General features: G+C 40.7%; 1 protein-coding gene across 2 annotated transcripts in view; it reads right to left on the bottom strand.

Moving 5' to 3' along the window:
• Nucleotides 1–9335: 9335 nt before the first annotated feature.
• The window catches only part of LOC120297216 (sodium/hydrogen exchanger 2-like), an 85544-nt gene continuing 75369 nt past the window's right edge, over nt 9336–19510 (bottom strand). For both annotated transcript variants that reach the window (XM_039319583.1, XM_039319585.1), the window contains exon 12: nt 9336–11200. In XM_039319583.1, the coding sequence (XP_039175517.1) occupies nt 10854–11200 (347 nt within the window). In that variant the 3' untranslated portion in view covers nt 9336–10853. The remainder of the gene's footprint in view (nt 11201–19510) is intronic.

Consider the following 19510-nt stretch of genomic DNA (forward strand, 5'->3'; position numbering starts at 1 on the left):
GAAGGCCCGCCGGCCAAGGGCTGTGGAGGGCATCTGCTCCTTCCGAACCCTGGGATGGGTACCGAGATAGAAACCGGGGAAGCTGGGTGTTCTTCGGGGATGCAAATAGGTCGACTTTGGGCCGACCGAAAACGGTGAGTTATCTCCCGAAAGAGATGGGGATGTAGGCGCCATTCTGAATGATCTATCGTAGATCGACTCAGAAAATCTGCCTGGTCGTTTTCCACCCCTGAAATGTGTTCTGCCTTTAGGGACAACAGATTCTGTTCTGCCCATGACCCCAGACACTGGGCCTCGGACATTAGAATCCGTGATTGAGTGCCGCCCTGCCTGTTGACATGGGCCTTTGCCGCCACGTTGTCTGTCAGAACCAGCACGTGGTGGCCCGCCAACTTCTTGTGGAAATGGCGAAGTGCTAGGTGTATGGCTCTGAGCTCTAACCAATTGATATTTTTCTTGAGATCCTGTTGAGACCACCGTCCCTGGGCGAATTGAGATTGCAGATGTGCCCCCCATCCAAACAGACTGGCGTCTCTGGTCAAGGTTACCCGGTCGGTTCTCTGAACAGGGATCTTTTGGACAGTGCTGGGGACAACCACCAGATGAGGGACGTGAGTGTCTGTGGTGGGACTCGCACCCTCTGTGGAAAACATGCTACACCCCGTTTCTGGTAAGGGAGTAGAAACCACTGTAGTTGTCTCGTATGAAGCCTGGCCCAAGGCACTATGGCAATACATGAGATCAGTTTCCCTAACAGCTGTGACAGCAGGAGCAGGGTTACACGTTTCTCCTTGCGCACCCTGGTGACCATCGTACGTATGCTGAGCTGACGCTCCTGAGACAGGAAAACTCGGCACTGGCTGGTGTCTATTATTGCACCTAGGTGGAGCAAACGGTTTGTTGGGATCAGATGGCTCTTTGGGAAGTTGATCATAAATCCATGATCCTGGAGTGTCTTGATCATCAGTGCCACGTCTGAACGGGCGTTCAGTGCCGAGGACGACTGGATTAGGATATCGTCCAAGTAGCACTGAACGCGGACTGGTACCAACCTGAGCTGTGCGGCGAGAACCGCCAGGATTTTGGTGAAAACCCTTGGAGCTGATGATAGGCCGAATGGCAGGGCCCTGTACTGATAGTGATGGTTGGAATACCTGAATCTGAGGAAACGCCTGTGATTTGGATGTATGGGAACGTGCAGGTAAGCTTCTGTCAGATCTATGGATGTAAGAAAATCCCCCGGCCGAATACTGCCCAGAATAGAATGAAGAGTTTGCATCTTGAATTTTTGGTAAATTAGGTACCGATTTAGAGCCTTGAGGTCTAGGATCGCCCTCCATCCTCTTGAGGGTTTTGGTACCACGAACAGGATGGAGTAGAAACCCAGTCCCCATTGATCTGGGGGTACCCGCTCTATTGCCTCTATGCTTAACAGATGACAAATGGCCTCCTCCATGAGACCTTGTTTCACGGGATTTCTGGATAGGGGGCAGGAGATGAAGCGCCGAGGTGGGAGTGTGAGGAACTCCAGAGACAGTCCGTCTCTGATAGTGGTTAGAACCCAATTGTCCGTGGTGGTACTTTCCCATTTGTGGAAATATAGTGCCAGTCTTCCGCCAATGGGAGGAATCCGCCTCAAGTCACTTTGACTTTCGGAAAGGACGACCTCCTCTGCCGCGAAGGGGCCTCTTAGCCTGGAATTGTGGCTTTGGCTTGTCTCTGTAGCCGGACCGGTCCGATGAGCGGTCCGGCCCTGCTTGAAAGGGCCGATACCCGCTCCATGTAGTTCGGTCTGAGCCAGACTTGAACGACGGACGCCGGTTGTATGGAGAAAAACGTCTGCCCGTTTTTTTGACAACATGAACTAGTACTTTCAACTTTTCTTTGTTTTCAGTCAGGTAAGGAGTGAGAGCCTCTTCAAAAAGGCGACCCTTATGATATGGTGCCACAGCTACTCTCCATTTGTGCCTGGTATCGGCCTTCCAATTTTTTAGCCAGAATAACCGGCGTGCGGCCACGTTGGAAGCTATGGCCCGAGCCGAATATTTGGCCGACTGCAGAGACACATCCGCCATGTATTCCAGTGCGGCCCTTAGTTTAGTGACATCCTGGTGAACCCTTACCTCGTCTGGGGATAATCTGGCCTGTAATTCCCTGAGCCAGATTAATGCAATTCTAGCGAAAAAAGAGTTAGATGTTGAGGCTCTTATAGCCCAAGCCGATGCCTGATGGGTCCTTTTGAGGGAAATCTCAGACTTCTTGTCCTCAGCCTTAAGGGCCTCCGACATATCTCCTGGGATTTTGGTGTCTGACAGTATGGGGGCGAGAGCCTCGTCTACACTCGGAACTTCGAGGACATCGTTGAGGGAAGGGACCGCATCTAAGAGCTTACGATCTAATCCCTCAAGAGCAGAGAAACTTCCAGGAGATCCCCACTGATCCTGAATGGATTTGAGAAACATAGGGGGGCAAGGTATCTGTAGGTTCTTCTTGACCGGTTCCAGAAACAGTGGGTCAGAACTCTGTCCAGAGTCCTGATCGGTCGTCTGTGGTTTCACGGGTTCAATTTTTCCGGTGACATAGGCCTTTTGTAAAAGAGGATAGAAGGAATTTGGATTAAACACCCCTACCATAGGAGTGGCCTCCGCCTGAATGTCTTCCCCGTCTGACCACATGCCTTCTTCCAGAATCTGAGCAGAAAAATATGATATCTCGCTCCCTTCAGATTGAGGTGGAGAACCGTGATCTGAAATCACATACTCCCTGGGATGCCTAGTTTCCGTGGGTGTAAGGGGGGTTGACGGTCCTTGGACTGGAATGGCCCTCCCAGAAGCCGCCATTGCCTGAACCACTGCCTGTGAGATCATGGCTTGGAGCTGGACAGTAAATGAAAGATGTTCGGGGCCCCGAAGACCCGCCGCCATCGGCGTGAAAGATGCTGAAGGGATTTGGGGAGGGACGACTGTAGTAACCTCCCCCTGAGACCCACAAGACACTGAGGAAGGTCCTGGCTCAGCAGCTGGAATTGAATCTTGGACCTGTAATCTCAATTCTCGGTCAAAGAGGGACAGATGGTCCCGTTCATATCCCAGCAAGGGACCCTGGTCCAGGGTCTGCTCGGGAGACCAAGCCTGTGTAAGAGGGGAAGGTCGATGCTCCCCTGATGTGGATGCAAGAGGAGGTGAGGGGATAAGCTGCGTCTCTCCTGTCTGCCGCTGGGCTTTGGAGAATTGTCGCTCCAGCACCCCATGTCTGCTATCTGCTTGCTTGTCATTGGCCTTAGAGGTCCGTTTGACCTTGGCCTTGGCTTTTGCAGGTGTATCCAGACTGGATAGCTTGCGTTTTATATTTCCACTGGAGGTGGAAGCCTGTGAAACGGTGTTATCCGCCATATTGAAATAAACAATAGGAAATAAACAACAGGTGTTCACCAGGAGATCCCTGGATCAGTCCTGTTCTGCAGGAGAAGAAAGGGCAGGTTTTCACCAGGAGATCCCTGGATCGGCCCTTGGTCTGCAGGAGAAAGGAAGGCCATGGCCCACCTGGGTGGTACAGGCCTGCACAAGGGTCTGTGAGGTCCGGCCCACCATTAAGCACGGAGTCACTACGCGATATAAGCCGTGCTACGCTCAGGGGCTGTCCTCCCCATTCAGTTTTTCAGGCCCACTGTAATAGAGACAATTTGGCCGAAAACGTATCAAATTAAAGATAAGTCTATGCATGAATATAGTATATATCTTGTTTAATTTAATTCTGTTTTATTTTAATTGATTTTTTTTGACCCTCATGTCTCACTTAGTGACGGCTAGGACAGTAAGTGCCGACCACTATGCAGACAGCGGAAAACAGGCAAGGCAAGCAGCCATCCAATCTGTTGGCACTGGATATTTAAAAGGTACTGGTAAGTCACAGTCTGGAATATTACCAGATAAAATGGAGTGAGAGACTCAAGGTATTTTCCCTATGTCCACTAGGCAACCTGAGATGGTGCCTATTAAGCAGCTGAATGAAGATCTAAAGGAATGTAATTAGAACTCCTATTCCCCCCCCCACTTAGGGAGAATCACCAAATAAGTAAGTTACTTCGTGACTGAAAAGGCTGTAATTAGGACAAAGCAGTCAATTTAATGTGTGTGATCGGGCAGAGCCCAAAATGGCGGCCGGGACAATCTGATGAGAGATGAAACAAGCTGAGAGAAAAAATCCTCTCCTGCAAGTAATCTGGTAATCAGCTCTTTTAGTCAAACAGTTCACCTGCTGTTTTTTTTTGGGGGGGGGGTAATTTACAGCTGACAATCAACAGTAACAAGGAAGTACTTGAGTAGTGTGAGGATCGAGCCTTCTAGAGGCTCAAAATGGTGCCCGCAGATTGTTTGAATTGGTAACTAACCTAAGAAGGTGATTTCAGTTTTCAGCTGAAAATTAGTAGTTTAGCTTCGCATTCACAGTGAAGATCTTGGGAGGAGGTGGGGGAGGTGGATTGTAATGAGGCAGCAATCTACGATCAGCTGTCTGCCTCTGAAAACTCACGGAGAAGGGATTGATTAAGAGAGAAGAAATGGTGCAGCACTGAGCTCAGAGCTGAACCAATCCCCCCCCCACACAAGAAGGAAAAAAAGGATAGAGAAACCACGAATGGCAATAACTACCTTTCTGAATCTAAATTAGGAGCCAAATTCTCATGTGTCTTCAGGGCTGAGACCAAACGAAAACTGGGGCATGGTCAGACCCTGCAGAGGCGTGGCAACTTTGATTGTTTGGTCTGATTGGGCTAGAAGACTAAATCAACCCATGCGTGGAGTCTACATTCCTCTACATGCTGGAGAAAGGCACAGCTTTCATCCAGTGTGATAGGTCAGAATAATACAACTCTGTTTTAATATTTGGAGGAGAGGAATATGATTTTGCAAAAGGAAATGTTTCTAAAGAGAATTGATTCCACATTCAAATATTTATTAACAGTATTTGTAGATCTATCTAGCTGATTAAAAGAAAATAAGAAAGAAGGAAATATACATTATGTTCTTACCATGAAATTCTGATTATTTCTATCAGCCTTACTCTTATTAATGTTTTTCAACTTTTGTATTGAACACTTCAACTCTGTGTTTTTCACATTTTAAAATTTGTAGACTTCTATTCCCAGAATTTCAGTAAACTCTACATCCAATGTCAAAGTTAATTTGCTCATAACCCAAATAATACTCAACAAACTTTCTTGTGAAATTCAATCCAGAAATCTTGAGTTGGTTACTTAATGTTATATAACAAAGGTGTTTGAAAAATATTCAACATACTTTTGGAGTACTTGAAAGCCTCTAACAAGTTGTACTCAGGGATTTTGTGCTGTGGTACTATTTGAGATGGTTTTGAATTGATGGTTTCAAAATTGCACTTCAATATTGGTAATAGAAAATAAAAAGAAAAAGTAAACCAAGATGATCTAAATGTCATTTGTTCAGTTGCTGTCCCATGTGATATATATATATTCGTTGTTTAGTATATGTTGCATTCCCATTTCAAGAGGATTATATTATTTTCATCAAACAAAACACTATATTGCTCTTGAAATAAAGCAGCAAACGTTTTACTGTCTTGACTAAACATTTTGAAGAAGTTTTATTCTAGCAGGCTATATTACTGTCCTGTTCTCACTTTGTTTCAATATATTGTATCTTTGAGGGTTTGGGATGTAGACAACAGTATGTTGGCTTATAATATTGCCTCTAGATTGGAGAACTAGATGTTTGCATAGAATAGCATGAATATGCTCAAATAAAAATAAGCAATTGTGTTTATGGCATACTATTCAAATGTGCTAAAATTAGCCAGTACCATCCTCATTATTGGCAGCTTCCTGGAGCCCATCAGGAAATACTGCTTCATCAATGGGACTGGCAGCATGCCCATTCTTCTAAATCTCATGGACAGAGCCATTGGGGCTAGGTAATGTGGCCTGATGCCATATAGAATTTTAAAAGTGACAACCAGTATCTTTACAGTGTTGTGAATATTGTGGGGGTTAAAGAATGGGTAAGGCTGAGGTGTAAATAGTGTAACAGGAAAAGGTTAGAATAGAGATGTATTTTGCTTATGGAGTGGCTATAGAGTTCACTTAACGTATTGGTAAAGATAGCATATATAAATAACAATGGGAAGAATGCTTATTGTTGCCCTAGGCCTGTGTTGGCGAATCTATGGCACATGTGCCACAGGTGGCACACAGAGCCCTCTCTGTGGGCACGTGCACCATCGCCCCAGTCCTAGGCCTTCAGCTGGGTTTTATAAAACCTTTTTGCTTTAGGTCTCCGCTGCCATTCAATCAATTTCAACTTCTTGAAGGAAAAAAAAAAAGATCTCGCAAAGTTGGAATTGATTGATTGAACTTTTTAGTCCTACCCAGTCTGCCGTTACCACCAAAGCCACGCCCACCCAATGGGCCACACCCACCCAATGGGCCACGCCTACCCGGCACCCGGCGATACATAAGTAGGTATTGGGTTGCAGTTTGGGCACTTGGTCTCTAAAAGGTTCGCCAGCACTGCCCTACAATGAAAAAAATAGTAAAAGTAAACTTTATTTTTAACATTTTAATTTTCAAAATTTTAAAATACTTCTATTTTAAAACAGAACTTTAAAATTCTATTTTAAAACTTAAAATACAGCCACTTTGGTGTAGTGGTTAAGGGGCAAGGCTAGAAATCAGGAGACTGTGAGTACTAGTCCCACCTTAGGCATGAAAAAGCTGAATGCAATGTGAGTGGTGTATCATAGAAAAGCTTGCATGGGGATAAATTGAATGCTTAATTAATGGTTCAACATTGAAAATGGAGTAATTCAAGGATGCGTAATGTCTTCTTAATCACCTGATACACTTATGGACAAATATATAATATATGTTTGAGTTGATAGAATTGTGTTTGTTGGAAATGTCAGTGTGCATGTACTTTTATATGCTAATAATATGTTAATTGAGGACACAAATGATTTGTAGCAATTGTTAGATTATGATGCAATCTGGAGTACTGAGCTGAAAAATAAGGTATTGGGTACCATGGTAGCAGTGCTTGATCAGGAAAGTTGAGTGAATAGCAAGTTATAAATAAATGATGAAAACTAAAATTAGTAAATCTATATGCCTTGATGAAATATTTATGAAAACAGGAAAACGGATAGAAAAATTTTAGTATGTGCTAATGCTGCTAGAAAGGTAGTAAGTAGTATGTGGTCTCTTGTGAAGAAAAAAATGTTTGTTAAACAAAAACACTTATATGAGAATGAGAATTATCTACGTATTAAATATCAGAGTAAGTAGCATGCAGTAGAAATGGGATGCTAAGAATTGCATGTGGTAAAACAGGATACAATTAGCAGTGCATAAATGACTAGTAAGATCACTATGGATGAAATACTTTGAGATGATTTGGTCATAATAGCCGACAGCTGAAAAAACTGGGAAAGAAAAGTGAATGATCAAGAAGGAAGCAAAGTCTGATAAAGTTATAATTTGGTTGAGCTAATGGCAGCCTCACAAAAAGAGTTAAAAAATGGCAATATACAAAACAGCATATGATTGTGATAAAAATAAGAATGGTTTGCAGCAATAGAAAGATAGGAGAGGCATAGTGAATGTGTTGATGTTTTCATTGGAATGTTGAAGGGTGTATGTATGCACTGCTTGCATGTGCACTGCAATTGAAATTTTGGAAATAGTTGGTCTACTGGTTAAGGCACCAGGCTAGAAAGCAGGAGACTGTGAATTCTAGTTCTGCCCTAGCCTTGAAAGTCAACTGACTTAGTCACTTCTTTCATCAGGTTATTGTTGTAGGGAAAATAGGAGGAGGAAGATGTATCCAATATGTTCACTGCCTTGAGTTCTTTCTAAAAATAATAAAGGCAGGATACAAATAAATATAATGAAATGCAATAAAAATACTTCTTTTAGTGGTCAATGAAGATTACATTCAGTGATAATGACATTTTCTGTTCCATGACATTTTCTGTTCCATGAATTCTTACAAATATTCACACACAATACTTTTTCCTCTATAAAACTAATTTCATAGTTACCTGTGAAACATGCTACCACAAAACTCTGTATCTTACAACATCCCCAAATTTTTATCTTGATGGAGAGAAATAGGAAGGGCAGACATGAGCACCAACAGGAAATTTACCTTTTAAGGCTTCAACTTTTTATTACTACTACTACTACTACTACTATAGCTTTTCTACAAAGAATACAGAAAAAGGTGTTCAGGAACTTGGGCTTCATCTGAATGTAGAAAAATAATTTCAGTGTACAAGTTTTTCATTATCAGGGTCCATACTTGCAAATATATAAATAGGAAAAGGATATTTCTGTTTACGTTTCATATTCAATGGAGTCATTTCAAGTATGGGGATAACTGATGTCACTGCTATTAATAGAATTGACTTTTATGAACTTTCACAATGCTTTGTGGTCAGTCATTCCTATCTGAACTGGAGTGGGAGAATTAATTTGTCCCATTCCAGGTACATTTCTAAAGAATGGAATAACCTTTTATAAAGTAAGTATCAATAGCTGATCTGTGCAGAATTGGTCATCCAGTTTGGTTATTGTTTAACCATGAAAATTATATCAACCTTAATTCCTATTACTGATTTATTTTCTAGCACCCCAAATTTTCCTTAAATTGCATCAATCAGCAAGGATTGTAGTAATTATTTCTTGCAGCACTACAAATGACCATAAAACATGAAAATTATAGATATGGGCAAAATAATATGAGACCTGTACGGCAGTGAAAATGGTTATAATGAGCAAATATTGTCATATGACAATGACAGCCTGCAATGCAAATATGAATTAAAATTACAGGAGCAGGAAAGATGGCTTAAAGTATACTGTCTTGATGTACAGTACACCGAAATTCCAAATCATTCTAGAATGGCTTTAATTGCAATTTCAACAGGGTTGAAGGATGCTGTGTTCCTGTGTAATGTGCTACTTAACCATATACTGGTTGAAATGTCAAAGTGTTAATATTGTACCAAATTGAAGAAACTAATTAGGTTTGAATATTCTCACATTGTCAGTTTGGTAATTCTAGAAATGTTATTTTAACCTGTTTCCTAATATATATTGATAAAGAACATTTGTTACCATCACATCTTATCTATGTCCATCCAAAAGTCCAAGTAACTTTTATGTTGTCAAAATGTTATCAGATTCTTCTCCAGTGCTGATATATTTAAAACAATGTAATTTATATTGAACAAGAGCATAGTTTTCTATTCTAAAAGACCAAAGAAAGTTATTTGTGAATTTACCAATAGATGGCACTAAAGACTTTTTTTCAGCCATTTAATGTTGAACTGAATTTCAGCGCAAAGCAACAGCATCAAACAACAACATACCACAATATTATTATTGTGCTTGGGCCACCTAAGTCAAAAGTATAATTTATCACCATCTCATATTTTGAAGCCCCATTGCATTTTTTTTTTACTATCCGTAGGACAATTTCATTTGTATAGCAAATTCTGATTAATTTAAGTCTATATTTCTAGCGTACTATCAAGAAGAGCACATTATCAAGACCAATAACTGTTCAGAAAAAACACTTCTGATTTGTGACTAAATAAATGTATGTAAGTATATACGATAAATGCATTTTATTTTTTTTCTTTAAATGGCAAACTTTTCAAAGAAAAGAGATCATTACTTATTGTGCATTTTAAGAGAGCATTGCAGCAGGGCTTTTAAAGTCACTCCTGTTTGTCTTAAAGCAAAGATTTTTTTAATTATATTGCTGCTTTTTTTAAAAAAAATCTTTATCTAGGGATACATGTAATTTTAAAATAACTTCAATATGTTTAAATAAATAAACAAACTTTAAGACCATTAACTTAATGTAGTAAAAGCATGATGATTGGGAAAAAAGTTGTCTTATTTACATTTCTACAGAATATTAGAATTTGGACCTGAGTTGATGAACAGAATAATCTATGCATTATTATTAACAAACAATATAGACAGAAACAGTACACAATGGTTTACTGAGGATTATACCTTCTGAATATATCTGGTGGGGGCAAGAGGAGCAGAATGATGAAAGCAGCATTGTGCTATTGTGATCCACGTCCTCTACCCCATTTGTACAGGTCATGTTGCATATGAACATACAATAGGGACGGAGCCTTCATATAACCTCCTATGAATATCCGTGCACAGATATGTGATTCATAAGAAATAACAAAGCAGAGGAGTGAATGTAAGGAGTGAAAGATTACCAAGAAAATAGTTGACAACTGCTATAGTTGGCTTTGTGGTTCAATGCAGTTTTAATAATGTGCAAAATTTATTCCTGTTTAGCTAAAAGTAAGCTCCTTTGAACCTACAGAGTACATGTACAGGATTGTATCTCCAAATCAAGATAATCCTGTTTGTTCTTACAGAATCTTTTTTAAAGTAGCTACTAACTGTGCGTTGGCACATTGGATATCTTTTAATAGGACAAGAAAATTTTAGTGCAATTCCTAATTAAAATGTGGCTTTGTTTAGGGCTACCCTCTAGTGATGGTCTGGATTTCTACAGTTCAGATATGGTAGCCTTTCCCTTGAAGAAAAGTAATCACATGTCAGGCATACAATATATAATTGATCAAAGTTATCTTCATTGTATAATTTACATTATTTGGTCCCAGAGCAGCTAAGAATTTCTTCCTACTTGATTTCTGTTTAGATTTTCTTTCCTTCCTACCCATCCCCCACGAGTCTATGGCCAAGTTTTGAATGAATCCAATTGCCCTACTGCCATTTACATCATGCTAGTCTACTATATGTACTGTTGAGTGTTAGCATCTGTTTAGTAATTATTGCTATGGTTATTCTCAGATTTATCTCTTGGCCTTTCAGCTTTTGATGCCTGTCGGGCTAATCGAGGTGGTGGCAGGGGCTTGACTGATCTGTCATCTTCAGCTGATTCTTCATTCACTGTGCCAAATGCTGGCCTTGGCAACAGTGGTTGCCGGAAGCCTCTTGTTGTTCCTTGAGGGTAGCTCGCTATACCACCATTGTCTTTGTCTGTTTCATTCTTCCATTCAATTCTGCATTGTTGCTGATGAAGTCTTTGATCTCTCAAAATTTTTCCCGCTTGGGATTTGAAATTCAGCACCATGGTATGGTCAGATTCAGAATCACTGCTGTCACTTACTGCAAATTTAAAAGATAGATAGATAGATAGATAGATAGATAGATAGATAGATAGATAGATAGATAGATAGATAGATAGATAGATAGATAGATAGATGTAGATACAAAACATAAAAATATATTGTTGTAATATAAGGTTATGGCACAAGAACATAAATTCTCAAGAATGTTAAATACGTTAAGTCAATTGGAACCATAGTCTTCACTGGGTATTCTTTTGCTACTAAATATAATCACATAAGGAGAAGAGCAATGTGCATTGGTTGGTACACTGAGAGGGAGCATATTTAATTGCTCACTTCTCATGAAATGGGTGGTTATATAACTTAGATTAATAAAAATAAAAATAAATATGTAAATCTTTCTGTAGAATGGTATACAGTGGATGGCCAATTGCCAGATATCCACATTTCCTTTCTTACATAATGTGTATAATGACGCTAATATATTCCTGTAAATATAGACACATTTAACCTGTAATCTATTTAAAATTCCAGACACGCTCTTATTCAGTGTCAATTTTGCATATTTATTTCAAATGAGATTTTCCAAAGCAGAGAGTCTGTGAAAAGAAAGGTTAGTACCAACTTTAATCCCATTAGGCCATAAATAGACCCGATACAGAAAAATAACAGGGAAAAGTAATTCTGTGAATGACCTTAAAGCACAAATTAGCCATGGAATATGAGCCATGTTTCACCTCATTTGCATAATTAACATCAGTATTATCTTTACTAATTTAAAGCAAAGCTGCTTATGTTATCTAAGAGCTGGTACTTTTACTACATAAAATTATAATGAACAAAGTCATTCTTACTAGATTTATCTAGATTGCTAGATAAAAGTTGCACATTCTCACGTCATAGTTTCATCAAGATAAGAGACAGTTGTACTTAAACACAACCCACCATTGTCAAATTCATCCTTTTTATTGTCAGTTTTCTGGACTATATTTTTATAAAAGACTAAACTATTGTTCTTGCTGTAGTGCTCTGGAACTTGATTGCGTCAATGGCTAACTTTTAAGTAAATACTAATGCAAAAGGACAATAAGCAACATCATACTTATGTTAAAATGTAAGAAGCTGTCACAATGAAAGGAAACATATATAAAAAAATTGTCATTGGTTTTTTAAAAGGAAACTTTTAAATATATATATATATATATATATATATATATATATATATATATGTAGGTCTTTGGTTGTTCGGGTTTTCTCCCACGTAAAATTGGAAGTGTCTTGGCGACGTTTCGACGAAGTCCCATTCGTCATCTTCAGGCTGGTGCTTTCAGCTTCGTGCCTCGAGCAGCAATGTGTGGTCTTAGCTGTTTCTTCCTTTTAACTGCCAGTGGGGGTATGAACTGATTGGGTGGGAGCTTGGCTGTGGTTCTGATTGGTTAGGGGCTTGGCTGTGCTCTGATTGATTGGCTGGGGGAGTGTTCTGTTTGGTTGTGCTCAGGTTAGTCTGAGTTGCAGAGGGGTTTAAGATTTTGGGCTGCCTTGCTATTTTTTGGCTTCGCGTTCGTGGTCGTGCCTCCTCTTCATGGAGGGTGTCAGTTTGCTTCATGTATGGATTGGAGGGGTTTAAAGTGGCTAATGATGCAGCTGTGGTCTGGCTTCTGGTTTGTGGTCGTGCCTCGTCATCGGTGTGGCTTTGGGTTTGTTTTTTGCGTGGATGTGTGGTGGTGACATCCTGTGTGGTTTTTGTGAGTGTGGGTCTGGTATCATTTTTTGTGTTAGGGAGTCGTTTGTCAATAAGGGCGGGTTTCCAAATGGCTGGTAGGCGGGAGGTATCATCTCGCTTGTTCATGCTGTGTGGGCGTTTTTCTATATCGATGGCTTCTCTGATTATTCTGTTATTAAAATGTTCACTTTTGGCAATGGTTCTGGTATTTTTAAAGTCAATTTCATGTCCTGTGGCTTTAAGGTGTTGGACCAGGGAAGACGAACAACACCTAAAAACTGAACTACACACTCTCACCAATGTACTAACATCCAATGGATTCCATAGAAATAAGATTACAAACCTAATCCAAAAAGAAACCCCCACTAAAATCCAAGACAAAGAACAAGAAAACGGCAAAGCCCTCCTCCCATACATAAAAGGCACCACAGACAGAATCAGTAAGATCCTCCATAAACACAACATCAAAACAGCATTCTGCACAAACAGAAAAATATCCACCATCCTTAGAAACCCCAAAGATAAAATTGAATTAGAAAATCAAGGAGTATACGAAATCCCATGCACCACTTGTCCCACCACATACATCGGACAAACCAACAGAAGAATAAGTGCACGCATTGAAGAACATAAGAACTCAGTCAAAAAAGAGGAACCAACATCTTCCCTGGTCCAACACCTTAAAGCCACAGGACATGAAATTGACTTTAAAAATACCAGAACCATTGCCAAAAGTGAACATTTTAATAACAGAATAATCAGAGAAGCCATCGAGATAGAAAAACGCCCACACAGCATGAACAAGCGAGATGATACCTCCCGCCTACCAGCCATTTGGAAACCCGCCCTTATTGACAAACGACTCCCTAACACAAAAAATGATACCAGACCCACACTCACAAAAACCACACAGGATGTCACCACCACACATCCACGCAAAAAACAAACCCAAAGCCACACCGATGATGAGGCACGACCACAAACCAGAAGCCAGACCACAGCTGCATCATTAGCCACTTTAAACCCCTCCAATCCATACATGAAGCAAACTGACACCCTCCATGAAGAGAGGCACGACCACGAACACGAAGCCAAAAAATAGCAAGGCAGCCCAAAATCTTAAACCCCTCTGCAACTCAGACTAACCTGAGCACAACCAAACAGAACACTCCCCCAGCCAATCAGAGCACAGCCAACCCCCCAGCCAATCAGAGCACAGCCACGCCCCTAACCAATCAGAACACACCTCCACCCAATCAGAACACAGCCAAGCTCCCACCCAATCAGTTCATACCCCCACTGGCAGTTAAAAGGAAGAAACAGCTAAGACCACACATTGCTGCTCGAAGCACGAAGCTGAAAACACCAGCCTGAAGATGACGAATGGGACTTCGTCGAAACGTCGCCAAGACACTTCCAATTTTACGCGGGAGAAAACCCGAAAAACCAAAGACCTACATATATATATATATATATATATATATCAAACAAGTTTTTAAAATATGAACAACCTAAGTATAAACCTAGTATAATGCAAGATTTTTATTAACATTTGGTTAAGTTCTGCAGGTTACCAAAGCAGCCATTTCAAAGAGAAAAGGCTACAGACTTTATTTGCTTGAAAATTATGAAAATTACATGACACACTTTTCAGCACGATATGTTATTGCATATTCTACTTAAAGCAGGGGTCCTCAAACTATTGGCCACTGGGCCATGTGAGTGGCTGACCAATGCGCTCATGTGTACACACACACTCACCCCCAGTCGCACTAGCGCTAGCATCCCTGCCACCTTTGCATGGGTACGCTCGGCCCCATTTGCATGAGCGCATAAGTACACCTCCCCCTCCCTTTCCCTCTGGGCTGCCAACCCAGAAAGTTTGGGGATCTCTGAGTTAGAGGATTTGAAAAATATTAGCAATATTAGGAGAAATAGTGGAAGCACACAATGTTACAAATCTATGTTTGAAATCCAAATAATTGCAATATGCACAGGGACAGTTTGAACTTGTAAATGTTAGATAGCTGTTTGAATAACAATATTGGAAGCAATACCCTTTTAAAAAACAGTTCATGACATAATTTCCAGTCCAATCATAGGAAGGGCTTGTTCAAATCTTTGGACATCTCAAATTAGCTCAGGTTATGGTCCTTGGAAAGTAATTCAAGAAAACTACAATAGTTTCTTTTACAGAATTAAAGGTATTACAACAAAATCTCCAATAAATCTTCTACTTATTTCTGGCCGAACAGGTTTTGCATGATTCTTTTTTTAATGGGACAATAATCAACAACAGGACTAAACATGTATAATAATAGGCAGTGATAATGCGATCATAGTCACATCCAGGATTTCCTCAATTTAGCCAAATGCTCTCACGTGAGTCCACCTTAACCTACTAAATTCTAGCAAAATTTTCTCCCTTTTCTTACAGACAGAAAATAAAAAGCATTGCAATCAAGCTGAAATTGTGCTATACAGTATATTTAATAGCACATGTCCTTAAACATACAGGTATGGTATAAAAATGCACATGCACTTAATTGACACAAATCTTTATAGTCTGTCACTACCCCTGTGGTAGACCCAGACATTGATGAAGTAATATTAAGATCCCTCTCTAGTATGAAATGAGTAAGAACACAGTAATCAATTATTAGAATAACTGACTGCACATTTTATTACAAACAATATGAACTCACATGCACAACATGATGGATTCAAACTACATAACTTGACGAAATGTCTATTAGGTAAGACAGAAGAGGGAGAAGAAAATACAATCCACATATATATTACACAAAAACACTGAAAGGAGAGAAACAAATACTTGGCCAAATTAATTGCACAAGCAGAGAATCAGAAATGTAAATACTGTCCATCCTAGGGTACATATTTTATTTTTACAAAGGAAGAGAGAAACAAGAATTAAAAACAGCCATAAAACTCCAAAATCTATATTGCCTCTTCCAAAGCAAGTGTGTTAAAATTATATAAATTAAGAAATAGGTTCCTACATAAAATACTGCTGAATTATAGTCTGGTAACCTAATGTAGCTGAAATGCAAAATAAATGTCCCCGTCTTTTTTCAACTTTTATGTTTTTTTAAAAAAAACATTTTAAATGTTTAATTCTTTTAATACTTGTAACATCATTTGGCAGTATTTACCATATGAAAAGTTTACTACTATTATCTACAACCTGTTACATATGCTGAATCCCTGAAAAGGCAAACTGTTAAGAAAAATCCTGGAGTTTCCTCACTCTGGCAACAGTCAAAGGAAGGTGTTCTGAATCATATAGCTCTATGTAACCACATATTGCTCTATGTAACCCTAACTAGAGAGCATATATCAGTATGTTAGAATATCTGGCAGTTATTGGGTTAAATGCTGGTTTTGTTAATGGGTCAGTGGGAGGAGTTTCTAAAGGACATTGGGAGACTTCCTGGACCCAGACACATGGGAATGCCTTTGTTCATCCAGCCTCATGGCCCCTAGCCACACAGCTTGGAGATCTTATGCTTATGCCAACATGTGATGCTTATGCAGAAGAAGAGGGGGAAAATCCATTATCAATTTACCTATAGGAATGGACAAAAGATATATTTTCCAGAAGTAACAACCACAGCTTGATTGCAAGTAATCTTTCTGATTGAAATATATATTTTTGTTATGAAATTATTTCTATTGAGTTATCTATCTGACTTGATTTAAAAGAAGGCATTTTTAACTCAGAGTCAGAATAGTAAAAGGATGCTCAAAGTTCATATCAACTTTGTAAAGGCAAATAGTAAATTGATAGGATTAATTCTTCTCTGATCTCCTGCAACAGTTTGAAGGAAGAAAGTAAAATCATTAGTCTTTCTCTACATCAGCCCTTAAGGAAGCAAAGTAAATATTTTCTTGCTAGTAAAAGAATGCTCAGAACTCAAATAGAAATTGGATGTGGTTAAATTCCTTCAATCGCCTGCAACAGTAATTGATGGAGCCAGTCTACCACTAAATGCCTGCAAAGCAAAGTCAGTGTGTTTGTTTGGCAGACAGCGTTTCAAAAAGGTGTGATTCAGATGCATTGTTTTGTTGATTCGCTGTTAACTCTGCAAGTAGCCACTGTATGATAAAGTTTATCTGCATATTGACAAGCATCTGCTAGCAAGAATTCATTACTAGTCAAACTCTGCATGTTAGCCAACGTTTTAAAGAAAGGTAAAAGTTATAAAGTGCTTTGTGTTTAGTTTGGATGCTTCTGCTAAATCATAAAAGATCTGTTTACAAGCCAACATTTAAGCCAAAGGAGATATTTGGTTGCAAGAAACCTTTCTATTACAAGCAATAGAGCCATTTGATACCTTAGCAACCAGGCCAAATTCCTCGTCACTAAGGAAAGCAATTAAGTTCCTCTTACAGACATAGCACCAGTGGAAAAGCTAAACTCCCCCCTCCATTTGGAATGCTTGGAATTTCAGCCAATGTCAATGGAATAAGAAGGCATCTGGTTGCAGAGGCAGAACTTATCCCAATAGCAATGCAGTAGCACCCCCTGGTGGCCAATTGGCACATGACACCTGTTAAATTTGAATTTGATTATGTTGGATTACAGCAACTTGATAATTAATTTAGCACGTAGCAGGCTTATACCAAGCCAAGCTAAGAGCACCCCCTAGAGGGGAAGAAGGTACTTCACTGCTCGCATCACTAATTACGCAGAGTGAATCTTTAGTTAAAGAGCAAGTTACTTAAATTTATCCCAAGCTACCAACACCCTCTAGAGGGCACAGAGTGAACTTCGCCAAAGTATTCACTCACTCAAGCTGAAGACCAAGTTGTTCCAGTTTGAGGGAAATTAAGGAGAAGAACTAGCAGAGCTAATTGTTCTTGTTTATTATCACAAGCTGATGACCAAAGGGTTCCAGCCTGCAACTTAATGGCCAGGTGGGAGTTTTGTAGCTCTACATTCTCTCAGTGGCTACTAGCAGTAACGTGGTAATAAGAGGAATTTGGCTGGCCTTTCTTCAGACATCCCCTAGTGGTTAAAGGAGGAACTACACGCAAGCCTTTAATCACGCCCAGAGTCAGCCGTCTAGCAGACAAAGGGTGAACCTCTAAGGAAGAGCATCCTGGTAGCTGACCCGCAGCAAGTGACCCCTAGTGGTGAAGGGGTGAATTGTGCTGAAGTACCCACAAACGTAGGAGAACGCACCCAGTGGCACCTCCACCCACAGACAGCACCTCTGAAGCTGATCTGCAAGTAGCGACCCCTAGTGGTCAAAGAGAGAAGTTCTTCAAATTTGCTTCAAAATAGCTGGGAAGAACACTGAACCTACCCTAGCCATGGCAGAGTGTCCAACTGGTCTAGCAGAAGGGGTTCAACCAACCAGCCTAGTTGAAACACCCCAACCAGCCGGCCAAGGAGAAATGCTGCAAACAGCCAACCTTGATCTGTACACAGAGGCTGTAGCTCAAGCCTCAGTGAAGCCAAAGAAGTCTCAGGGCATTATGACCTGAGGTGACAAAGAAAGCCTACTGATGTCATGCGGTCAAACCTGTTGGAGAAATGGGACACCATCCACACTCGCCATGAAAGACACTGGAGGAAACTACTCCAACTCTACCAAGAGCCTCAGGAGGAGCTCTCCCCTGAAAAGGTGAGTGAATTGGAAGAAGATAAAGAAGATGCTCTTGAGCAATGGAAGAGCTCCGAACAGCAACTCGTAGACATTCAGATGCAATTAGGAGACTCAAGAGTCGATAGCGAGATACAAAGCCTCAAACTGTTAAACAAGGAATGTGAGAAGCTCCTAGAGAGTCCACAATGCCCTCCAGAGCATGAGCCTCACCTGAGAAACAACCGGTCGAAAGGGCTGAGTCTGAAGTTTCCCGCCATTCACATGCACCGTCCCAACGGTCGCATGCAGCTCCATCCCACGTGTCTGGAAAGGTCTCATCCTTTCGCCACATATCCAAGGCACATTCTAGCATGTCCCAACAATTGCATGTCACAGGAGCCTCCCACCATTCAAAGGCATCTTCTCGCCAGAGCCAAGCATCTCGAGCCTCAAGGGCAGAGAGCATTGCTATCTGTCTCAGGGAAGCATGAATCAATACTGCAATGGCTGAAGTCACTGCACAAGCAGCAGTAGAAGACAAGCAACATAAAGAAGACAGCAACAGCTCTACATGTAGCAGAAGCAAAGCGAGAGCAAAGAGAAGCTCAGACTAACTTTGAGATTTTCCAGCGACAACAGAGAGCAAAAGAGGCAGCCTCAATAAAAGTGATCCTGCAGAGAGAGCTGGAAGATGTCACATCTACACACAGATTGGAAGGGCTAAGAAGAGAAAGCCCTCATAGCCGCATGCAAGCCTACGTGGACAACCAAAGCATGTTTGAGCATAAGCAGCCAGCCTCAAGCCCCCCAAGACCAAGTAGACGAACAGAAGAGTCTCAATGACCAGATGCGCCCATCAGCCACAGAGCTGATGTCACGACACCTAGGTCACGAGTTCTTCCCACTGTTGCTACCCCATCGAACCCACTGAACCACACCCTTGATGGCAACTGGATGGGTCCACCAGCAACGGCAATGGCTACACAGCGGGCAGTGCCACAAGATCTTTCCG

This window comes from Crotalus tigris, unplaced genomic scaffold (genome assembly GCF_016545835.1).
Source record: "Crotalus tigris isolate CLP2741 ecotype Arizona unplaced genomic scaffold, ASM1654583v1 scf7180000023602.573895, whole genome shotgun sequence".
NCBI lineage: Eukaryota > Metazoa > Chordata > Lepidosauria > Squamata > Viperidae > Crotalus > Crotalus tigris.